Source organism: Chiloscyllium punctatum, chromosome 49 (genome assembly GCF_047496795.1).
Source record: "Chiloscyllium punctatum isolate Juve2018m chromosome 49, sChiPun1.3, whole genome shotgun sequence".
Taxonomy (NCBI): domain Eukaryota; kingdom Metazoa; phylum Chordata; class Chondrichthyes; order Orectolobiformes; family Hemiscylliidae; genus Chiloscyllium; species Chiloscyllium punctatum.
The window spans coordinates 57,662,561-57,687,055 of NC_092787.1; the positions used below are offsets into that span (position 1 = coordinate 57,662,561).

At 40.3% G+C, this 24,495-nt stretch overlaps 1 protein-coding gene across 2 annotated transcripts in view; it reads right to left on the bottom strand.

The window, feature by feature from the left end:
• Positions 1-24,495, bottom strand: part of LOC140469212 (probable voltage-dependent N-type calcium channel subunit alpha-1B) — a 624,066-nt gene that overhangs the window by 144,657 nt on the left and 454,914 nt on the right. For both annotated transcript variants that reach the window (XM_072565528.1, XM_072565527.1), the window contains exons 18-23: positions 23,953-24,020; positions 21,092-21,198; positions 18,268-18,330; positions 7,151-7,987; positions 5,410-5,624; positions 3,473-3,611 (exon numbers count right to left, since the gene is read on the bottom strand). In XM_072565528.1, the coding sequence (XP_072421629.1) occupies positions 3,473-3,611; positions 5,410-5,624; positions 7,151-7,987; positions 18,268-18,330; positions 21,092-21,198; positions 23,953-24,020 (1,429 nt within the window). The remainder of the gene's footprint in view (positions 1-3,472; positions 3,612-5,409; positions 5,625-7,150; positions 7,988-18,267; positions 18,331-21,091; positions 21,199-23,952; positions 24,021-24,495) is intronic.

Genomic DNA, 24,495 nt, shown 5'->3' on the forward strand with positions numbered 1-24,495 from the left:
GGAGTATTAGCACAGCAAGCCAAAGGCAGCTTACAAAACCAGTCCAGGGGTTTAGGCAGGCATTCAACTCTTTGGGGTGACAAGGTAAGGATGTTCTCCAAGTAAAGGGTGAGGAGCTAATGACAGATTACCCATTTGCACTCATTTTGTCCTATTGGGAGTTGCTTTCCTTCTGGAATGAGAGAAAGAGAGAGAGAGAGGGGTAATAAGGGAGATGAAAGTGGGTGGCACAGCTTGACTGTTGGTGAGTAGTTCAGTAGGCAGAGTGGAGGGTATGCCGAGTTATGATGTTGTGGGTTGGGTTGGTGAGAGTGGCTGGTGAATGATGTTGCAGGCAATAGTGTGAAATGCAAAGCATGAACATTGGTGAGAGATGAGCACGATAGTGGAGATAGAGTGAGAGTTAGGTTAGCAATTTTTGAGAAGATTGATCGCTAAGTATGTAAGCTAGCTCACTGAGCTGGAAGGTTTGAGTGTTAGGTATCAGAGAGAAAATGATGGCACCTACGCTGGCAGAAAGGAGAAGGTCATTGACTATCTTCCCTACAGTGCTCGGCATTCCTCCATATGAGTGAGCTTGCATTAACATGGATGGCAGATCAACTGGTATGTTCTGGCATTGTGGCCTCCACAGCTGGTCCTGGGAAAGAGGAAATCCCATCTCTCCATCACCCCATCCAGCAGCAGCTCCTGCCCGCAAATCAGGGAGACGATTTCCCCCCAACTGCTACGTCTGGGGGCAGAAGTAATGTCAGAACAGTGCTGGGCAGCTCAGAACTGACAGTGCCTGTCTGGGTGCACACAGGCTTTTAAAGGTGCTCTGGGTCAGGGATTAGTGGGGTTGGGGTGGTGGCAAGGAATGCCAGTGAATTCTGGGATATTGGCTGATATCAGCAAAACGTTCTGGGATTGGCGTGTGGTAAGACAGGACTGGATTTAGACAGGACGGATTCCATTGGGGTTAGTGCGGTGAGTTTGGTAAGGTACGGCAAGAAAATTGCCTAGGCCTCGTGATGGAAATGTCTCAGAAACATCTATATGAACTCAGACTTAGGCAAAAACAAAATGTGAGATTCAGCCCATTGTTTCAAATAGGGTTTGAACAGCAGGTGAGTCTGTTCAGCTGGTGAGCAGCGGATACAGTAAGCCCACCATCTGCTCCATGAACTATACTGGCAGTCTGAGCCATTGTAACCATTGAGATGCTGGTAATCTGCTGTGCACTTGAAGTCTTGAAGTACTGTTGCTGGGGATAGGGTAGAGAGGGAAAAAATAACATGGTTTGTCCTCTCTGTAAATCAGTTCTCCTTTTTTTTTGAAGAAGGTGATCTCAGTGGGTGAGGGAGATGGATAGACCCCTGTGAAAGGGGAGGTTTTTATCGACTGCTAGCAGCTCCATTAATGACGCATGAGAAGATGCGAATATGGTCAGTACAAGGTTAGGCAATCATGAAAGCTAAATGCAATGTGACTTCATTAACAGCTTCTCAGCTGTTGGCTTCTGGAATCTTTTTCACCTTCTCACATAATCTGTGGATTAAAGGAGTGAAGCATCATTGTGTTGAAACATCCTGATTGCTGACTTTCTGCCTTCTATCCCACACACTTTCTCATCACAGCAACTGCCTACAAAAGAAACAACCACCATTGATGCAGAGATGTTCACAATCTGCTTGGCCTCACAAAATCCTAAAATAACTTACACGTTACTCCTGACTGGCTGCCAGTGGTCCTTAAGGTGGCTGTGCATTTGGCCGGTTAACATTGACCTTCACTGGCACTGCTCACTGATCTTTCTTAACATGTTGTCACAGAATCCAGATTGTAATGAGGTCATACTTGCACAGAAAGATCCAAATTTCCATAACTCATTGACAGTCACTGCCAGTTTTAAAGCAATGCTGATTTTCTGGCTTGGTCTGCAATCTCAACAGTGAGCACTCAGTGGCATGAGTGGGCCAAGTTGCTGCACTATGATTTTGGTCTCACTGTCATTCTGTAACCACCAAAGGTGAAGGCAGTGAAGAAAGATTCACCCAAAAGCACTTGTCAGAGTATTGGGTTTGAAATCATGCGGTGCTTTGACTGCGCTATTAGTTTATTTTTTAAACGATACATACCTGATTATTTTGGAACTTCTATAATTGGTGTTTCATCTCTTTTAAAGATAATCATATTCTTAGAAAAAAGAAAAAAAACCATCAAGTCCAACAGGATTCTGATTTGATTGATTTGCTGCTACCGGAGTTCTCAGCAAATATTTCAATCTCCCTCTTTGCAAAATTATATCAAGTTGTCTCATAAAACCCTTTGTGTGGCAGTAAAGCTCCTCTCAGTGATCAGTATCAGCAAAAGACTGCAGTCTGCCCAGTCACCGGTATGGGAGGGTGAACGTTTCATTTGCCTTTATTGAGATGGGACTTTAAGATCTGGAGCAAATTACTGCAGATGTTGGAATCTGCACTGAAAACAACAAATGCTGGAGATCGCAACTGGTCAGAAAGCACCTATGGAGAGAGATCAGGCTAATTCGCTTGCTCTCTCCCCATAGTTACTGTCTGATCCACTGTGACCTCCAGCATTTGTTGTTTTCAGTTTAAGATCTGAATGTTTTTCTTTCCTTTTGTCTCTGCTTCTTCTATTTCTGCTGTTGTTTTTTTCAGTTCTGGTTTTTGTAACCAAGATGGCGTCAGAGAATGGTGACTTTGTACACTTTTAACTGTACTCCTGTATTGCTGTATTCGAGTACACATGACAATAAAATCTAATTCTAATTCTTGTGCTGCCTGTTTTAATGATGTTCCTGCAACCCCAATGAACTGTGGGTGAAAAATGACCACCTGACTGCCATCCGTGGAGTTAATTCCAATATGTTTAACTTGAGTTCCGAGATATTGTTACAGTTTCAAACTCGTCCTACGATGTTTTATATTCAGATTCTAGCGTAAAGAGTGAGCTCTTGCTCAGAGATAATTATCCAATTGGTAGCACTTAATGAATGGCAATTTTCAACTCCAAGTTAGCTGCTCCCATCAATTCGCAGAAAGTAATTGGTGCCATTTTCCTATATATCATTGCTGTTGTATTATTAATCTCTTCATAGTTAGCAGAAACATTTATTGATTCAGTATGTCTGCTGATATGGCAATACATGATTATATTGGCCATGGGTGCATGCAAGCTACCTTATCAGCCAGACAAAAGACTCATTAGAGATTTATTTCTATTGCGTTAAAGGAACATTCAGGGAAACACCCTTCATTATTGGCACATACAATCTAAAATTCAAGCCATTATTTTTAGTCAAATTATTTCTGCATATCTGATGCAATGTAATTTCCTAATTGTCTTGAAGAATAAGTATTTAAAGAAAGAAGAAACATAGACTTAGAAGAATCCCATTGATGTGATGAGGTGCTAATAACTATTGGCTAGCCTGGTCATATGCTGGAGTTACAGCAATGGTACTTACGGGTTTGTGGGGCTGAAAATGAACATGGAACTATATGGTGGTATCTGTCTTGGCCCATTTTTGATCAAATCATCAGCATCGATGTCTTTCTTTTCCTCCATTTTTGTGGTACTTTCCATATCAACACCTACACTATTGACTGAAAAACAGAATAAAAAATGAGGATTATTTGATCTCCTAAAATGACGTAACCAATACAGTTTGCATCTGTTTCATGTTATGTCAATTAAATTGAACCACTGTTGTATATTGATTTTAAAATATGAATTTGCATGGATATTGAAACAGAAATTTATTCTCTAATATATTGGCAAGCCCTGCCCAAATAAGCTATATTTAAGCATTCAGTTTTTGTTTCCCAATAAATACATTGATAAAGAATATGTGAGAATTTGCCAACCAGAGCAACATAAGAAAATGCCACAAGTTATGGGGATGTTTCCTTAGGTACACTAGTCACCAATCTCTGTAGCTAAAGGTATTACAGCATTAATTCCTGAATAGATCTATATCAAAATAATATCCAAAGTTTCTTTGTCTCAGCATAGTGATTGGAGACCTCTTATGCCCACTTCCTAACCATTCTGACAAGATTTGAATCATTAGATAACTCTACTCACCTGTTCAAAATTATACAACTAAACTCCCTAGTCTGTGCATTTTTAAGTACCATGTAAGCCAAAATTAATTTCATATTTAGTTAGGTAGTTTAGATTAGAGAAAGTATGAAACTGTTATTTTATAATTGTTTACAAACGTAAAAGAGTACAGAGTACCAACTTAATGTGAATATGGAAATTGGTAGGGTACAACACATTGTCAAACTGAGATCTGTTTTGGTAGATTTACAGTACAGAATGGAATCTATCAGATGTTATTCTTTTAACTCTCGGGATTAAACTAGGGCCATTTCCCATTTACCTTTCCTAAATGTTACCAAAATGTTCTTGAAATATATTACATTTAATGTTTAGAGTAGTAAACCATTTCATTTTCTATGTGATAAAAGATCATCATCATCATTTTTATTGTAATCACTTGAGTCCATTCACCACTCATGCACCAACTGATGTGAATGATTCTTCACTGTTTTGCCTTGCCTTGCACATCCCTACACTGACTGGAGGGTCAAGGGTGTGGTCACTGGTTTTGATCTTGTGGCTAAACAAACATCAGCTTCAAGGAAGATTGAGGCTAACTGCTGGGTGTACAAGTTCAGGGGCCCTCTTTTCTCGCTGGCTTTTCTGATTTGTGGTCACTGGGATGAACACCTGATGGTGGTGCAAAGGAAGATCTCGGCAGAGATACCAGCAGCTAACCGTGTGTTGTAGCTGCCTTTGGAGAGTTTGACGGGACACAGTATGGTCATGTTTGTCAGTCATTGAGCCTAGAAAACGCAGAGGAAGAAAATCAATGAGTTGGGGTCAGCCCTCATTGTAAGGTGAGAATATTAAGGCTGGGACACTGAGATAAACAGCAGTAGATTGCAAATAGTTTTGGCTTGTTAACAATAGAAGTAATTGAAACGACACTGTCTGACAGTACCTTCTTGTTCTGACAGCACATGTGTAATATGACTCTAGCCTGACCCCTCCACCCCCACTATGATTGAGTGTAGTTAGTAACCATTCCCTATTTAAATTAACAACAGAAATGGCAAATGGTCAATGTCTATGCCAGCCCATACTGGTATTTTAGGGAGCCAGCTACATAATTTTAATGACCATTGTTGCTAAGCACCAGCTGTAGAATTGATTTTTGTGCAGTAAAATTACAAGTGAGCCATTAGTCTAAAAGTAACCTCACCCTGTTATACTTATATGCTTCATGGATCTGATTGCAACATATAGGAATTTGTCCAACCAAATCCAGTTGCTAAAGAAACAAATATTGAACCATTTCTTCCCCTCTGCTGTGCAGTTTGTTGTGTCACTTACTCGGGAGTAAAGTGGTCTCCCCTGGAGGAGCAGTGATAGTGACTGGGATGTTGACGGTGACGGTGTGCTCTGTATCTCTTGTCGGCAATGCCACAAGCTTAATATTCTTCTGGTTGTCGGCATCCTCTGGTTGCTGGGGAACATGCTTCAAACCACCAATAGGTGGCAGCGATGTGGTCCCCAACATGGCCGTATCCACAGGTGTTTGACTCTCCCTGTGAAAATATGATAATGTTTAAAAAGCAAAGTCTTTATTCATAATGGTCCGCAGTCTCTTGGATCAACAGAAATAACAAACTGAATTTTCTTTGTTCAGTACAAACTGTGGCAGCTGTAAGCTTTGACATGACAGCATCAGCTTAACAGGCAAGGGTCTAAAATTGACCCATGACTTTTCCTTGAAAGTCACAATATACATATCACACAGTTATCTGGTCATTTCCACATTCATTTTAAAAAGCAATCAAATTGTCAATCAATTTCATTGATCCCTTATATGTGAGGACCTCTTCATTAAGAAGAATCAGTATGTTGCTCAGTTAATGGCTGGATGTGCAGATGAGCCCACTACTAGTAAGTGCACAGAGGACAGTGTTTAGTGGCTGTACAATTGACATTGGCACTACTGGCTTAAGAAGAGAAGGAATGGCGTTCACCACTCACTGATTTTCTTTAGCCACGGTGTTTGTCAATAATCGCTAAATGTAATGAAGCACTGGCCAACAAAATTCTTAATGATCATGATTTAGAATGCTTTGTAATGTCATTACAAAATAAATCATCCAATTGGATTTTAATGGGTTTTAATGACCCATCAATTCTAATACTATTCTTTTGGAGAATTCTGTTTCAGTTCTCAGCACATTTGATTTGCTACGTTTAAACAATTACCCATTTATATATTGTGTTTCATGTCCATTAGCCTTTAATGACCAAATGTTCAGAACCCTGTGGTTGATTTCTGGCCTGAAGATTTTTCAGTTCTCCTGGCATTCTGATCGGTCGGATGCAGACAAATGAATCTAGTTAATTTTGCAGCCAGACTAATATATGGGCTTTCTGAAGAAGGCAGTGTTATATCAGAGACGAGAGTAAACCCATCTATTGTTGGCTAATGGAGGAGAGCAGTCTCCATAAGTTACCATAGAGATGTCACATTGCATGGACTTCACAGAGCAAAAGAATAAAATATAGGGATACAGGGCACTGAGCACTAATCTGATGCACAAATTCCCCATTGTACAATATCATTCGGTTTAACACTTCCTAGGCCAGGGAGCTTAGGAGGATTTTCGTGGCATTAGGAAGATTGTGCAGATCCCTTAAAATGGAGAGCGATGCTCAGATGCTGGAATCCTGCCTCTGTTTCTGAGAGATACAGTTTTCTTTTCTGGCAGAGGCAAAAGGGGCAAGGTGTGATTCCTAAAAGACGAAACTATAGCTCAGCAGGGAGAATTGAACACAGTGTTGAATTAAACAGATCCTACTTTGGCTGATGCCAAGAGCTTAATCTAAAGTGTGAGAGTCACAAGCTGATGGAATAGACAGAATAAATATTTTTGAAGGGCAGGTAAGATCTGTTGAGTGTCATGATTCAAAGTTTCTTAAAGTCCCCTTATCTTTCAACATGGAGGAAAAGGTACAAATTGTCAGTTGAATTTAAAAAGAAACCTCTGCTGGACTGCTTTGTTTCACCACACATAAATATAATATTGACCTCAATAACTTTGTGAAAACTTACTTCATTTTATGATTCCGTCGTTCTCGTAGAACAGTCTCTCCTTCCTTTTCATCATTCTCTCTCTTCTCCTCCGACTCATAGGTTGAGAGGGCCTTCTGCCTGTGTCTGCGTCGTCTTTCAGCTCCCTCTGGGTGTTGACTTCTGCCGGCTGTGTCTCCCTCTCGATTTCCTGAACGTGACCCATCTTTGGCACGTGTCCGCCGTTCACCCTTTGTGCCGTTGGCTGTGCCATTTCCCTCCTTGGCTTGCTGATCTGAGCAATGCCGGTGAGACCGGTGACGCCTGTGCTCCTTCTCGGGAGGTTCGTCCACTGAGCTCTGCTGGTGGTGATGGTGCCTCCTCCCTCCTTCGCGACTTCTGCTCCGATCACCTTTGCCATCCTTCGGCCTTTCCTCCTGCTCTCGTTCAGTCTCTTTACTTTGGCTCCTGTGTGAGTGCCGTGGTTCGTCTTTGCTGTTGGCCCCAGATTCTCCATTGTTAATTGTGCCATCCCCCTTCTCGAGCTCGCTCGGCTTTTCCCGATGCCGATGGTGCCGTTTTGGTACCTCGCAGCTCTCTGGCTGGACCAACCTCTCGTGTTCGCTGTCTTGGCAATCGTTTTGACGGACTTTAACATTGCTGTTCCGCACGTCCTTCCTGGGTTCCACAACCAGAGGCCGGTCCAAGTGGGTTTTCATATCTGGCCGGATCTGATGGGAGGAGACGTACACTCTGCGCTGCTCATCGTCAAGTTCATTAAACAGAGCCTCTTGACTAGTAAGGATGTGCTGACGCCTTAGTTGTGAAGTCCTTTGTTCCCAGACAGACATTGACTTGAATGCTTTCTGTTGATCCTTGCTATAAACAACAAGTAATAAGATGTAATTTAAAGCTGCACGTTCAGGAAGTATTTAGAGAAACTCTGTCCACTTTAAACCTCCTCTGGCTTGAAAAATTAACCACATACAGAATTTTAAGCGAAGGGTGAAAATAATAGAATTTTGTTTTAGTGGAGAGTATCTCTCTGATTGAATGGAAAATCTACCTTTTGAAATGGGGCTAGATAAAAAGTCACCTAGATGTCGTTGTTGCACTGAAACACACATTCTCCATAATCCTAACACAATCAGCCTTGCCAAAAGTGAAGATCAGTACCACAAGCAAATGCCATCCCTTTTCAGATGTAACAATGTGTCATTTGTTGGGTGCTATCATCAAGCAGCAGCACAGCTCCTGAGTAAATGTAAACGTGTGAATAAGACAAATTCTGATTCTGTGCTTGCATCAAAGGGAAAATTTTATGGTCGTTTTGCATATGAAGAAAACTACAAAATTTCAAAACAAGAAATGAATTGGGAATGGTAAATGTGAAACAAAGGAATGAGAACATTCCTTATATAAATCTAAGGTCTGTTGTTCTGCAGTAATGTTCAGCTTGTTAGTCTTATATTTAAATGTCACAAGCACAGAATCATACTTGACACAAGTACTGAGTGGAAATTTAAGCACACACACATATAACAATGCTCCAAATGGTACAAAGAAACACATTTACAATAAAAGCTGGATAGGAGCATTCAAATGAGATATTGAGGTGACCTCTGAGACATAGAACAACTCCACTGTGGAAAGCACATGGAAAGCTTTAGCTGCAAAGTAACTCTTTCACCATCTGAAACGTAATGGCCATGGATAGCATCTTATTTCTCTAAGTGAGGGAATTATTGAACCAACAGTTTGGCATTTTTGTTGGAAATAAAAACAAAATCCTTAATTAAGCTTATTTAAACATTATTTCACTGTCCTTTGCAATGCAGGAATAATTGAAACTTTTTTGAAAAATTGAAAAGTTAGAAACTTTTTATGAAGTTCTAAAGACAAAGCAAACTGGTTTCCTATTCTTTTAAATCAAAAACTGAAAGACCTCAATGTCTATATTTTAGCCTCCAAGGAAATTGTAATTTTCAAATGATTAAATAATGTTCAAGATTTTTTTTTCCATCGCATGGTCAGAATTTCTATTTGTTTTTATTCCAGATTAAACTGTTGAGGTATCAAATAGCATAGTTCAGTGTGCAAGATTCTGATCAATATTGAAACATCGTAAATCCATATAAAATACCGATTTATTACAGCACAGATGGAGGCCATTTGGCCAATTATATCTATACTAGCTCTTTTGATGAGCATCTTATTTGGTGCCATTCCCCTGCCTTCATCCCATAAACCCTTCACATTGTTCCTTTTCAAATAAAAAAAACAAATTCCTTTGCGAATACTTCAATTGAAACTGCCTCCACCTTACACAGGCTCAAGCAGCACATTCCAAAATGTAACCACTCGCTCCATGACAAAGTTAAAGGTTAAAAATGTTAAACAGGAAATCTTTACCAAGTGTGCACTATTGAAACACCGGGGCTTTGAAATCATGCTCAGTCAAATGAGAGGATTATGCAAACCATGCGTACTCGCCACCATTATTCTACTGAAGCCAACAGTCACTTTGGGAGTTTATAGATACCCAATAAGGTAGAAATCCTAAAATTGCTGTTAGTCAGTTTATATTCCTCGAGAGATTTTCTGAAGGGGTTCTCACAAACTGCAAACTCCTTTTCCAGTACGAATTGACAAAATCTTCCTTTTTTTTTCTCCACTGTTAATCTCACTGTGAGATTCCTTCAAAAAGGATGCATCTTATTAAATAAAGTGTAACTGGAGTTACAATGATGTGGAGGTGCCAGTGTTGGACTGGGGTGGACAAAGTTAAAAATCACACAACACCAGGTTAGAGTCCAACAGGTTCATTTGGAAGCACTAGCTTTCTGAGCGCTGCTCCTTCATCAGGTGGTTATGAAGCAGGACCACAAGTCAGAGAATGTATAGGAAAAGATTACAGTGTCATGCAAGTAAAATGATATACTTAACAAACCTAGATTGCTGTTAAGTCTTTCATCTTTTAGAATGGGTTACAAGTTTCGGTTCGTTAATATGTAAATCCCAGAACTTCTTTTAAGTCACATTCTCAAGATAACTTAAGATTTTATATAAAAATAAGGTGATATCTCAGGTCAGACAATGCATAAAAGGTGTGAGATCAGAGTCTGTCTGTATCCTAATCTTGAGTCAGACTGGTTCTATTTCCAAAGTGGAATTTACAAAATATTATATGGATTGACTGCCTGCATTGACTGCCCTATAGGTTGTGCATATTTTTTGAGGAAAATAGAATGTATCAGCAAGTACAAATTCACCCTATAGACTTGAACGTGTGTGCGTGAGAGAGAGAATGTGGGCGCGAGAGTATGTGCATGAGAGTGTAAGAGCACATGAGAGCATGTGTGCTTGCATGTGTGCAAGCTTAGTAAAATGTGTGTGTGGGTGTGATGGAGTATAAGCCTGTGAGAGGGTGTTTGTGTGGGTGTGAGTGTGGGGGATGTATGTGTGTGTGTGTGTATGTGTGTATATATGAAAGAGAGTGTGTGTATGGGAGAAAGTGAGCATGTGGCGGGTGTCTGTGTGAGTGTGTGAGCATATAAGAGTGTGTGTTTGTGTGTGAGAGAGTGTATAGCATAGTGGAGTCACCTTTAGTGTGACATGAATCAAAGGTCCTGGTTTGTTAACTATATCATTTTATTTGCATGAAACTGTCATCCTTTGCTATAAATTCTGTGTCTTATGGTCCTGCTTCACAACCACCCGAAGAAGGAGCAATGCTCTAAAAGCTAGTGCTTCCAAATAAACCTGTTGGACTATATTGTGGTGTTGTTTGATTTTTAACTTTGCTCAGAGAAGTTAATACACACCTCTGGAGCAGGTGGGACTTGAACTTGGGCATTCATGTCCAGATGCAGGGATAGTACACACTGCATCACAAGAGTCTGCTGTAAAGGTACTAAGCTCATTTCTAATCAATTTGTTCGAGATGTCATCACACGCTTCAGGAGCAGGTGGGATTTGAACCCAGGCCTCCTGGTCCAGACAGCAGGACACTACCACTGCACAAAAGTCTCTATAAATGTGCTAAATAGTTAATTAAACAATACACTTCACTTGAATATCATGGTAATATAATCATCATTCTATTAATGACTAATTTCATGATTAGTACTAATGACATCACTCGATCTGAAGAGCAAATTTTGTGGCCTATCAATTTTTTTCCACAATGTTTAAAATCTCCACATTTTAAGGAAGAAACATAAAAACAATTCCCCTTGTCTTTATTGTAACACCTTCATACAGTTAGTTCACAATACAGAAATGCAAACTTCAGCCTGGATTTTCTCCATGACAGAGAGCTGGGAATTTGCAAATCTCACCTACACTTCCCATTTACACAGACATAGGAACAGGCAGGTCATGTTTTGCACATGTTCAGTTCACAGAGTCAGTTATCCATTGAAATGATCAGCTGTCTCCATTCCAATCGGATTTTAGTCATCCAGAAGTATAAAGATGAAATATGAGGTGCACCTCTGAACTTTGTGCATTTTGTTTTGGATAGTCATGGGTACCCTTTTGGGTATGGTCCAGGGATATGTTTGTGGATGGTAAGATATCCTTTGGAGGAGGTAAAGTACCCTTTGGAATTAGAAATGTTAAAATTAGAAGTGAATGTGAGTTTAAAAAAAAACATAAATTAGTTCATCGTCAAGCTTACTGGAATGGTTAAGAAACTCATCAAAACTGTGAAGAGTTAAAAATCACACAGCACCAGATTATAGTCCAATAGGTTTAATTGGAAGCACTAGTTTTCAGAGCGCTGCTCCTTCATCAGATGACAACCACCTGAAGAAGGAGCGTCGCTCCGAAAGCTAGTGCTTCCAATTAAACCTGTTGGACTATAACCTCGTGTTTTGTTAATTTTAACTTTGTCCACCCCAGTCCAACACTGGCACCTCCAAATCAAAACTGTGAAGAGATCAAGAGTGGCAAAAGTAACTGTCCAAAGAAATTGTGAGGGGATGCAATGAAGCTCCCTATGCACTTAAAATTCTGGCCTTTAAATATTTGAAATGAAATGTTTGAAGTATTTTGTTTTGAAGGATTTCTTGCTATTTTACTCTGTCTATTGACAACATCAGGCTTGTATGAGTGGGGGATGGTGTGATATGCAGGCGGCAGTGGTAAAATGGTAATGTCATTAGACTAGTAATCTAGATTCTCCAACTATTACTCTGGGTATATGGGCTTAAGTATGGCTGGTGGAATTTAAGTTCAAGGGCCCTTTGAGTACAAATGCATAATGTGTGGGTATTGACCTCAGTGTTTGTGTGCTGTCAGGTATGTCCTCAAGACTGATAGATTGTATCAGACAGCCTTTTGCTTTGACTGTTTGCAACAAACAAGATGTTGACGTACATAGCCAGCTAACGCTTGCAAATCTTGCAACATAATCTCCAAAGTTAGGTGTGGATTTCTCAACTGGACAACATTTGCTGGCCAATTCTGAATGTGCGAAGAATTACACTGGCAATGAATTCAGAATTGTCCGTTGGACTTGCAATGAGTGTATTGGAAGCTACAGGTTAACACACAGGGCAATGTTCTTTGCATTTAGAAATATTATAAACACACTATGCCAGTTTGGATCAAAAACTTGGTGACAGCTATTCACTGGTTCATTTCTCTGACCCATATGAGCCAACCTGCCCAGTCTGTAATCTAAACAAAGTTTGGCAGTTAATAGTAAACCGTCATTCATGGTGGATTCTCCATGGCAACATTTCTAGCCATTACGATCCATTTGCCAACCAATCAAAAATCTCCTCTCACACAACATAAATGTTGGTTTTCTCCTTCAATGTTATTTTTGCAAAATGCCCTGATGAATGCGAGACAGAAAGCATCGACAAATTGGCTCTTTCTTTCAACATTATTTATGTTCCAAATGACTGTAAATATAGTTCTTATTAATGACAGGATATTTTCAATACAGTAAAGCCTGTATTTGATTTCTGGTAGCAGTAAGGTTGTTGTTGGAGGGATAGGAATTGGGTGACACTTCTGCTTCGGGCCAGAATAGTCGGTATATGGCTGCTAGCTAATCAGCTCTGTATGGATGTGCCATGTGGCAGGGGCTGGCAGGAAGTCGATGCCTCCTCCTTACGGAGTTTTTGGGATTGAAAGTCCAGGTGTCATATTTAAAAGTTGACTAGCTACAAACCAGAAGTACCTTTCTTGCTTTTTGAACAGCTTTTGGGAACTACAACTGTTTTCAGTTGTTGATTTTGGTCATTTACTCTATCTAAGCACAGACAACACTTGGCCTCATGGTTCAACAATTGCAGATTCTCCTCCACATCATCCAGAAAAGGCACCATGCTCCAATTCCTAGGGACAGCAGCAGAAGGCCCTCTTATTTGACCAGGGAAACCTAGACTAAGGTTCCAGGGGGACCAGCACCCCTGGGGCCAATGCCTGGTACAGTGAAAGAACAATGTGCTCTGCCCTGCCATAGTAAGTGCAGTCACTGCAATTTGGTAATCATTACATTATCAAGCAGAGATGGTGTGCAAGTACAACAAGCTGTCAGACAGAAGTTTGGGTTGCAAGCTTCATTATCAAATGGAGCGTGTGGACTGAATGTGTGGGAGCCACTTCAGACTGTGAATGTTGCACCATTTGTAGCAGAGTTGGTGTTTAACACTTCCTGGGGAAACCTCAGCAGCTGTTGTTGGCATGTGTGCAAATGAGGTGGTTATACACCCACTGGGATAACACATTATGTTCGGTAGCAGGACACAAATGTTCATAGGAGGCGAGAGTGTTACTAAACTGGATAAAAATGTCCCTGAGCATGAAGATCTTGACACTAGCAAAGGCAGCAACCACAGAACTTGTTGGCAAGGACAGACCTGAAGCATGTACAGACAGAGAGACCAGCAGTCCATTGAGGATGCCTCCAGACTGGTGTTGCTGATTGGACATTCAGGAATAATCCCTAAAATCACTGTTGAGGAAAGGGATTATGCATAACATAAGCTGACTCTTTTTGTTCTCCACTGCAGGTTCCGATGCTACAAAGCAGAGGCAGCCATCCCCCCCAGGCCCACTTTCATCTGCAAGGGTGATGATGCTAAACACTCAGAATTAGCATGGTGACAGCATTCCCCTGCACCCTCCACCAGCACAGAGACATTCACCTCCATGGGTATGGATTCTAGATTAGATTCACGGTCATAAGCCTGATGGCCACACTACTGGGTGGGATGCCCTTCGGAAAGTTGGTGTGCATTTGATGGGCTGATTGGCCTGCTTCTACACTGTAAGGATCCTTTGATTCTAAAAATCTATACAGTTGCCTTCATTGAGCCACTGTACCTCTCCTTAGCAGCACCATGCAATTTCTGCACAAATACCTTTAGCCAGGTTGTCTGTAGGTATCCCCTGTCACCAGGTTGCTATGCTAAGCCTGCAGTTGACAGGAGCAAACATTGTGGTCCCTGCAGGTTAGTGAAGACATTCATGTAAGAAGGGCTCACTGCACCCACAGACCAGCCCTACTCAATGGGTGAAAGCCCCTCATTAATGAACACTGAGGGCTGCTTGAACATTGGTCTCAGCCCGAAACATAGTTCTGAACCCCAGACACAGGCAGTCAATTGCACTTTCACTTGTGGAAATCCTCTGTTCACAACAAATCCCCACAGTTTGGGCTATCTGATGCAAAAGTAACAGATTCTCTCTTCTTAATAGGGCACTGGTCACCTCCTGGGTGTATTTTTGCATGGCTGACTGTGCAATTACATACATGCTCCCACCAGAGCTATGGAGAAGAGACACTGGCTAAGAAATGCATCGGCACAGTGACTCTTCATGCAACCAGTATTGCATTGCCTCCTAAACCAGCCTGATGCATGTCCTCCTGCAGCAGCAGGCACACATGGAGAATGGCAGAGTAGGACATCCTAGGCTGCCCCTGACATTGCCTTGCCAATGTTTGCAGGCATATGTTTGTGGTGTATTTGATGGTACACCAATACTCAAGGTCTCACTGGCCCTTGGTTGCCAGCATCCTAAACTACATAGGCTTCTTGCTGCTGCTGCTGCTGATGCTGCTGTGGCCACTGCTCTGCCTGGGTCTCAGCTACCTTCCACTCATTCCTGAGCAGCTGAACCACAGCAAGCAGAAGCACTGCGTTGTTTGGACCCATGGCTGCCCCCAGGGGATCCGTGGACAAATTGCAGGGAGTGACCTGGTCATTAGGCTTTTCCTCCTATCCTGAGCATTTGTATCCAGTTGTGGCCAGAATTAATTCTGCCCCCACCCACCCCTATCCCAAATAAAGACCCACTTCAAAGGATTTCACTTTTCGAGCTATTGTGTTCAAAAATGGTGAGCATCTCATCCTACCATATTCTACCCTCCACATTACTCACCAAGCCTACTGCACACTGAATAGAACCACTACTCCCCCGCTTTTGGGTCGCTGGACTTAAAACATTAACTCTGCTTTATCTCTACAGACCTGTTGGGTTTCTGCAGCAATTTCTGTTGCAAATCTCCAGAATCCGCATTTCAGTATTTTAGTTTAGTTATGAACCCTTCTTTTTTGATATAGAATCCCAACAGTACGGAAAGAGGCCATTTTGCCCATCAAGTTTGCACCGATCCTCCAAATAGCATCCCACCCTATTCCTGTAAGCCTGCATTTCCCATGGCTAATCCACCTTACCTGCATATTGTGGGACTATGGGAGGCAACCGGAGCACCCAGCGGAAATCCATGCAGGCACAAGGAGAATGTATAAACTCCACACAGTCAGTTACCCAACACTGGAATTGAACCCAGGACCCTGGCACTGTGAGGCAGCAATGCAAACCACTGAGTCACCATGCCACACTTGGGTGTTGCAAGAATAGAAGGAAAGGCATTGACTGGAATCTTACAACATCTTCTCTTATCTTGCCTCCATCATGGATCCTTGCTCTCTCTGTTTCCCTCCATGCCTTTCTGGTTGCCTCAGATATTATTCCTCATTCCTGGCCTCAAGACAGCCTTTCTGTGCTGCATTTGACTAGCATCACCCAACCTCAATCACTGCCTGCCATTGAATAACCTTTCTGGCTGTACAAAACTTACAGACAGTTGTGAATTTCAAGGCACATACTGCTTGCTCATGGAGAACTACGTTGGTAAGGCATGGGAAGTTCTGGCAAGATTGCCTTTCAGTGAGCTTACGTGACAGGCAGCTGCACGAGAAAGGGCTTCCTATTGCTTGCCATTTTCAAACTTCCACAAATATTTTCCCTTAGTTTCGTCCTGCCATCAGCAAGTTGAAATCTGGCCTCCTGCACAAGAAAGATTTCTCCCATGTTCAATGCCAGGTGCAGCACAAGATTCTGCCCTTAAACGTATTTTGCAGAACTTTATCTCATCAGGTGTCCAGCACAAATATTGGGTAGATTCACAGGGTAGGTGTAGGAAATAGAGTAAGGGCATGGATTGGTATGAGTTGGCATAGGAACTTTAAAGGGCTAGGACAGGTGGGTATAGGGACATAAATAGTAATGGAAGGTATGAGGGGTTACAGAGGTGGGTACAAGGCATGAGGTTATATTGGTTGGCATTGATAGGGCTAGCAGCATTCACAGGGAAGGGTATGGGGTTATGAGTGGCAAGAGCCTGGGATATGTTTTAGTTTTCATTCTTTCTTTTTAGATTTTGGATACAAAACCTGAGCCCGGCAGCATGTTTTCCAGCCAGTCCATCTCCACATCTGGGTCACCTTCCTCACTATTCACAGGGATCATAAATTTGTATGGGTACCCACCTTCTCAAACAAAATACTGATAATTGGGCAGCCCTTTTACAAAGTCGGGCTATGTAGCTGGGGATTCTCCTGACATTCTGCATCTGACTTGAGATCGAAAATCCAAGCTTGAATATAAATGGATGATTCTAAGTGGTTCAAATGTCTTACTGCAAGAGAATACCTCCACGTGATCGGTTGCTTGTTTCATTGCTGCTGCTGCGGCACGTGCAGATATTCCTTTAACTTGATGCAAGGTTTAAACAGCTGTCAGGAAAGGCTGAGAAATCCCACCACAACAGATGGCTAGATCTTTGTGTGCAGTTTTCTTTCAGATTGACAGTGAGTACACATTGCTTTTGCTCATTATAAAAACTGGCTCGATATACACAGTAGGACCATTTGTTCACTATGTGAATAGAAAACTTGATCCATTTAAACTCAACAAGCTCATCAAATATCGAGACAGCCATACCACACCATATCAACTTCAGGGCACTACTCTTTCACTGTAGAGCAACAGCTGGCAGTTACAAAATTAAGGATACAAGAAATTACTCTAACATTCTGTGACATATGTGATATTTTGGATACCTGTATTTTACAGGTATTTGGGAATTGAATGCTTTTGACATAAAATATCTATGAATTTCAAAGTGCATTTAAAGTAAGGTGCTGCAGCTGATTAAAAAGGCCAAAGCAATATTCAGAATCTTACTGCTGAAGATGCAGATTTGTCACTATCACAGTTTCACAGATTTTGTAAATAAAACAGCTACCTTACTGAACACACTAAAATCAACTGAAAGTTTTAACTATCATCGTGTGAAGAAGCTGTATACAATATATCATTAATATAATAGGATTAGGACTGCTCTGTCATACTTTAAATTTTGTTCAGTTTTTAAAATGTAAAGAATGGCAAGTAGGAATAGGGATATATTAGAGAGAACATTATTTTACGGCAGCATTATCAACTTTATTCTGAATGAAAGAATTCCGGACCAAATTATTTCTAATTGAGTTTGACACAATTATTTTGTCTGCATGCAAGTAAGTTTACCATAACCTTAATTAGACAATTTAATGGGATGAGGGTTGCTTTGTTTATATGATATGTAATTTCAACTTTCTTGTTCAAATTGATGCATCACCAGATTCACGACAGATAGGTCAAAGGAACATAATAAAGTGACAAGATATTGACAAGCACAGAAGCCACCAATGACAGTGAATGGAGTAGACAAAAGAAATTGTCTGAACAGTAGGAAGAGCACAGCCATTGCATGTTTACAACATCTGCTCTTCCCACTCAGTGTTACAATGGTGAATGACGCTTTCTGAAGAGGTTACTGTATAATATTGTAACAGAGAGCAACTCACGGTGAATTTACGCTGGAGACTGACGAGCTGCGAGATAGAGCACCTCGATTTTGCTTTACAAAACTGCACATGCAAAAAAGATGAGACAAAAAATACATTGGGAAAAGATCAAAAGGCTCCATCATAATCACAGGCAGGTTGCATTTGTCTGTGACTCCATCTCACAGACTTGATCAGAGCAGTTATTCAGATGAAAACTGTTACTGAATCAAACTCAATGCAGCCAAACAACAATTAGTCTCAATGCTTCGACCTTCAGACTCCATCCTGCTTTGAATTAAAGTACTACAATGGGAATACCATACACAAGGTAATAAATTGAGCAAGTGCCACTTCTGTAAAAATCACTCCTTGAATTACAATCTGAAATACAGTAAAATGATTAATGGCAAATCACACAAAATTTACAAGAACATGGGCCAGTGGGGTTAGGTGTATCACACATTCCAGAAGAAAAAAAAAGGAGAGTTCATCAATTCATTTACATTATAAATACTTCCCACATTTCACTCAGAGGATAGCCGGAAGGGAAGGAGTTCAACAATTGCTTTAATAGTAGATACATTGCAAAGGTAAAAAGTGGAAATATGCAGCAATAGAAATGTATCGGAGAAAGTAACAATTGTTTTGGGGGAAGGTGTCAGTATCAAGACTTGAAAAGTCTCTGTTTGCAAAGTTTGATATTCGTGTAACTTTATTCCACATAAGCAGCTTGGAAGATATATTGACACTTTTCTAAATGTAACCAATTTATTGAGAAAAATAAAGTTGAAATGATAAGCAAGCAAGCCATTAACGAATCTGACATTTATTTCAGTTATTTTTCTAAAGAAGTGCTAACCAGCTTTAATAAATCATTTACTAAAAGTGACTTCTCTGTCCTACAAATTGCACTGTTTATTTCCACTTCTTGCTTTTGCTGCTGTTTAACTTCTGATCAAGACAACCCAATTCAGGAACACAGAGTATGAGTCCAAGGCATTGCCAGTTAGGAAAAGAATGGGATTGGGTATTGGAATTGATTATATCAACTCACCTTCTCATAACTCAAATTAAAGCAACGTAAAGCTGAACAGAAAGAAATCACAGCCAAAATGAAACGGTTCCTTATTCAAATTAATGCAGAAAAACAAGAGAAATAAACAGAAACTGTGTTAATCCATGTAAATGAGTTGTATATATGTGGAGCATTTATTATTTTTCTTTCCCAACTGTATTGGTAGCATTATGGATTGAATTGTCAATAACCAAAACATATTTAATATTACTGCAATTTTTTTTTAAAAACTTGATATAATTAGAAAATTCAGACATTAAGCAATGGAATATGACTATCATTATTCTCAATGTTAGCCCTACCATCTCCAAACCTCCAGCATCTCCACTCCCAGAGGTAGTGGATACAGACAAGCATGACTAGGATGAAGAAAGACCACATTGTCCTAATCTATCCCATCCAGACGGGGCACAGCTATGTATACCATCAATCTTCTTAGGCACACAAATCTCCTCTGAGTGTTCAATCAGAACTGGAGACCAAATTAGGTAACTCTCTCAAAGAGTTTTCTTTGATCCCTCAGGATAATCTAACAGGTTTGAGGCTACTCACAAATCACTCTCAACCCAGTCATCCCATGATCTACCTTCCACAATCTTCTTCAGGAAGGTCCTTTGAATACTTTCAGAGGACTGAAGAAAACTCTAGGAGATACTATAAACCAGAAAGTGGACCAGACACAAATAGTCCAGCCATAAGCAAAGGTGAGAGACTAGGAATTCAGTGATCAGAAGTCATCTTCTGACTCATCAAGGCCTGTCCACCATCTACAAGGCACAAGGTAGGAGTGATTTTGATTAAGTTCCATTTACATGGAAGAATGCAGATGCAACAACACTCAAGTGGTTCAACTCTATCCAAGACAAAAGAGTCCCGTTTACCAGTACCCAAAACACCACCTTAAATATTTACACACTCCACATGTTGCTGAAGTGTAAACATATAGAAATTGAATTCTAGCAGTTCACCAAGCCTCGTTTGATTCCACAGTCCAAACCATGAACTCTCCTGTTTACAAGGACAAGGACAGCAGATGTGTGGAAGCACTATCACCTGCATAGTTCCCTCCATACCACCCTGACCTGCTGGTATATGGCCAGGTCTTCACCATCCCTGCCTGGAACAACACTGGGAGCATCTGTACACCACCTTGAAGATTGCAGTTCACCACCACCCTTTCAAAGACAATTGGAGATGGAGAACAAATACTGACCTTGGAGCAACAGTCATGTCCAGTGAAGGAATGGTTTAAAAAAGATACTCACTCCAACACGGGTCAACAGTCACCAACATCATTCTGACAGCTCTTCCAAATGAACAATTTTCAGGCCAGAACTTTAACAGTAAAGCAGGACAATATAGGAAGACAGTAATATTTCATGTGATATTTCTTTTAGCCATTTTGCACTTTTGCAGGTGTATCTTTACAAAGTAATAAACTGGATGTACCCTGGCTGTCTATATTTTCTCTTTTTTTAGCTTCCAATACAGACAGCTATCTAGTGGTCCTAGCAGCTAGTAATAACAGTGGTCCTGTGGAAGGTATCAATGGCAGGACATGACAGATATGCATTCCATGGCCCAACAGTCTTGGATGCCAGACAAAAGTAAAATACTAGGACTTAAATACAACAAATAAAGAGCACACATAAACCAAAATAGGCAGAAGTAACAATATTTTTGGTGTCATGTGAAAAACAACTGAAGTGCAATGATATACAAAATAAAATTGTGTGTAAAATATTACTGTATAAATTCTGAACTTACGCTGCTATAGATAGGTTAGTTGCAGATATTGGACTGACATCTGCAACCTCTATGGCCTTCTGGATGGTGTTTTTTTGGATATTGGCTTCTTCCATCTCTTCTTCATCCTGAGAAATGAAATGACAGGAGATGGATCTAAGCTACATGTTATTCCACACCACACCTGAATATTTTATTTCCACTGACACAAGAATGTTTCTCCAACCTTTTGAGGAATGGAATTTATGCCAAGATTTTCAAAACACAGACTTTGAAATGTTTCCCTGAAATTTCTAAAAGTAAAATGACATTACATGAGAAAACTGTTCTAAGCTAATTATGAGAGATTTTGATACAGTTCTAAGCTAATTATGAGAGATTTTGATACAGTTGAGACAGGAAGCTGTTGTCACTGGCTGAATGAAGTCAGATATATAAGGTGTTTAGTAACAAAAAGCAAGCAGGTAGTTAGAGGTATCAGCTTTCATGGACCAAGACACTCCCTGGAAGCATATTCAACAAAAACTTTTAAAACTGAAAGATTAAAAAAGAAACGGTTTCAGGGTTAGGGATGAAGCAGCAAATAACTGATTGGTCAAATTACCTCCTTCTGTGGTGTAGAATTCTATGATTTTATGAAAAACAAAAAACAGCCCTGTTCCTGCATGTGCACATATCTTGAGCAGTAGGGAGAGGCTGAATACGCAGGGGGCTGACGAGTCAGAGGCTGAGGGGCAACCTTATAGAGGTTATAAAATCATGAGGGACATGGATAGGGTGAATAGACAAGACTTTTTTCCAGGCTGGGGGGATCCAAAACTAGAGGGTATAGGATTAAGGTGAGAGGGGAAAGATTTAAAAGGGACTTGAGGGGTAACTTTTTCATGCAGAGGGTGGTGCGTGTGTGGAATGAGCTGCCAGAGGAGGTGGTGGAGGAAGGCACAATTAAAACATTTAGAAGGCATCTGGATGGTTACACAAATAAGAAGGGTTTAGAGGGATACAGGCTAAATGCTGGCAAATTATCAGGGGTGAGCAGATTGATTTATGAGAAAACTAGTTCTATACCCTCTTGAGTTTACAACAGCCAGAGATGACTTAATTAAAATATGTAAGATCCTGAGGGGACTTAACTAGTGCATGTGGAAAGGATGCCTTCTCTTGTAGAATATAGAACTAGAGGGCATCATTTTAAAATAAAGGTCACCTACCTACGACAGAAATAAGGAAAAAAATTCTCTCAGAGGGTTGAGTGTATTTGGAATTCCCTTCTTCAAAAAGCGATGGATGTGGAATCATTAAATATATTTAAGGCAGAGGTAGATTCTTAAATACCAAACGGTAAAAGATTATGAGGTTATGCAGGAATGTGTGTTTGGGGTTAAAATCAGATCAGCTATGATCTTATTACAAGGCAAAATAGGTTCAAAAGGCCGAATAGCCTACTCTTGCTCCTTGTTGGTCGATTTGTATGATGTTCATGTCACTATAAATCCATCACGTAGCTCATTCAATTCAGATTTTCTTAGGAAATTATACTGATTCTGAAAAGGGGTTGTTTCACTATTAGCACATTCATGCATATTTATATAAAAAAGTTGAAACTTGTTTAAACCTCTTTTTTAACGCAGGAAGTCGGAGTTTGCTTTTATACAACTATTTTCGAGAGATTGAAATCTATGCTGGGTCTTTGGAACTGCAATTAATGACGCTTTTACTTGTTGCTGTCCATGGTTATGAAATAGGTCGCGACTCGGGCGTGCAAGGGTATTTCTGATATTGTTATGAGAACTGAGCAAATGCGAAAATAGTGCACCTCGAGCCAAATTGTAGGAGTCGACATGAGATTGACCATTGCTTGAGCATCTATGGTAAGCAGAAAAAGAGACACTGCAGCCAATCTTGCAGATATTTATGGGAACAAAGTGTATTTAAAACTTGTCTGTTGAAGTGAATTTATTGAACCTGCACATTAAGTATGACAGAAGAACTGCACTGCTAGGAAATGTTACTGTTGATGAACATTTAGGTTTTAATACGCAACTAATTTAAGATTAGAAATGCTTATTGCTATTAATTCTAATTGCACAATTCCTGTTGAAAATACATTTTTCTTTCCAGTTCCCTTCATTTGAAATGTCCTACTTTTTATTGTGGTTTTCAAGATGATGAAGGACAACGGACTTACTATAATCTTTGAACAAATAACACAGATAAGTGTTATAAGCAAGTGCTCACTACAGATGTTTTCTTTAAAACAAGATGGATAAAATATGTTTCATATATGGACATTGGGATCTTTTCAGTTCAAAACGAGTGCTGCATGTAAACTCACTATTAGATTGTACGGATGCTGTAATCAGACTTCTCCCACAGTCTATTGAAAAAGTTTTGACATCTGTGCACTGACAATAGACACTGTCTGACAACACTTATGAAAACAATTACCATGAGTGTGAAAGATTTTGATTTCTATTGCCTCATCTCTTTATCTCTACAGTGACTGCATACATTGGTTTGGCCCACTTTGGCTGGGAATGGAAACATCCAACATTTAATGACTATAATTGTACAATTCAATTGTGTCAGACAAGCTTCTGAGCTGAATATAATAGGAATTAAACTCATTACATGTGATATGCAATTAATTATGTTGTTTCTATAATGTTTGGTTTGTCAAATTAGTGTCTGAGGAGATCAAGGGTTTTTCAAATGTAAAATGTTCAATTCCATAATAAAAGTAATGTGTTCCTCAACATAACAAAATGCTGTTTACTGTTCCATTGTAAACAAACCACACAATAAGAGCCAAAAGGAATAATTGATGTTCCACCTAAAAAAATCTTTATTTGATGATGAAGAGAATGAATTGAAATACAAACCTTTGTCAACTCTTGTGCATTTGCCAGGTTGTCAACTGCAATGGCCAAGAAGACATTGAGAAGTGTGTCTGTTCATGATAAAGCTCAGGAAAAATATTTGCGTTCAGATCAAAAATTAAAGAACATTAAATGCCTTCACTGTAAACTTTGCTCTCTGACCTTTTCCATTCAGTGACCCATTTCCACACATGTTCCAGTATTTTACTGCGAGGAATGAGTTGAGTAGTGGAACAAATGTATCCAGGATTTGTGATATTTGTAAGTTAGTTTACAGGTCAGGTGACAGGATGAACAAATTAGATTAGATTAGATTACTTACAGTGTGGAAACAGGCCCTTCGGCCCAACAAGTCCACGCCGCCCCGCCGAAGCGCAACCCACCCAGACCCATTCCCCTACATCGACCCCTTACCTAACACTACGGGCAATTTAGCATGGCCAATTCACCTGACCTGCACATCTTTGGACTGTGGGAGGAAACCGGAGCACCCGGAGGAAACATTTTGACTGCCAGACATTATTAGAATATTGCTTCCTCACCAAA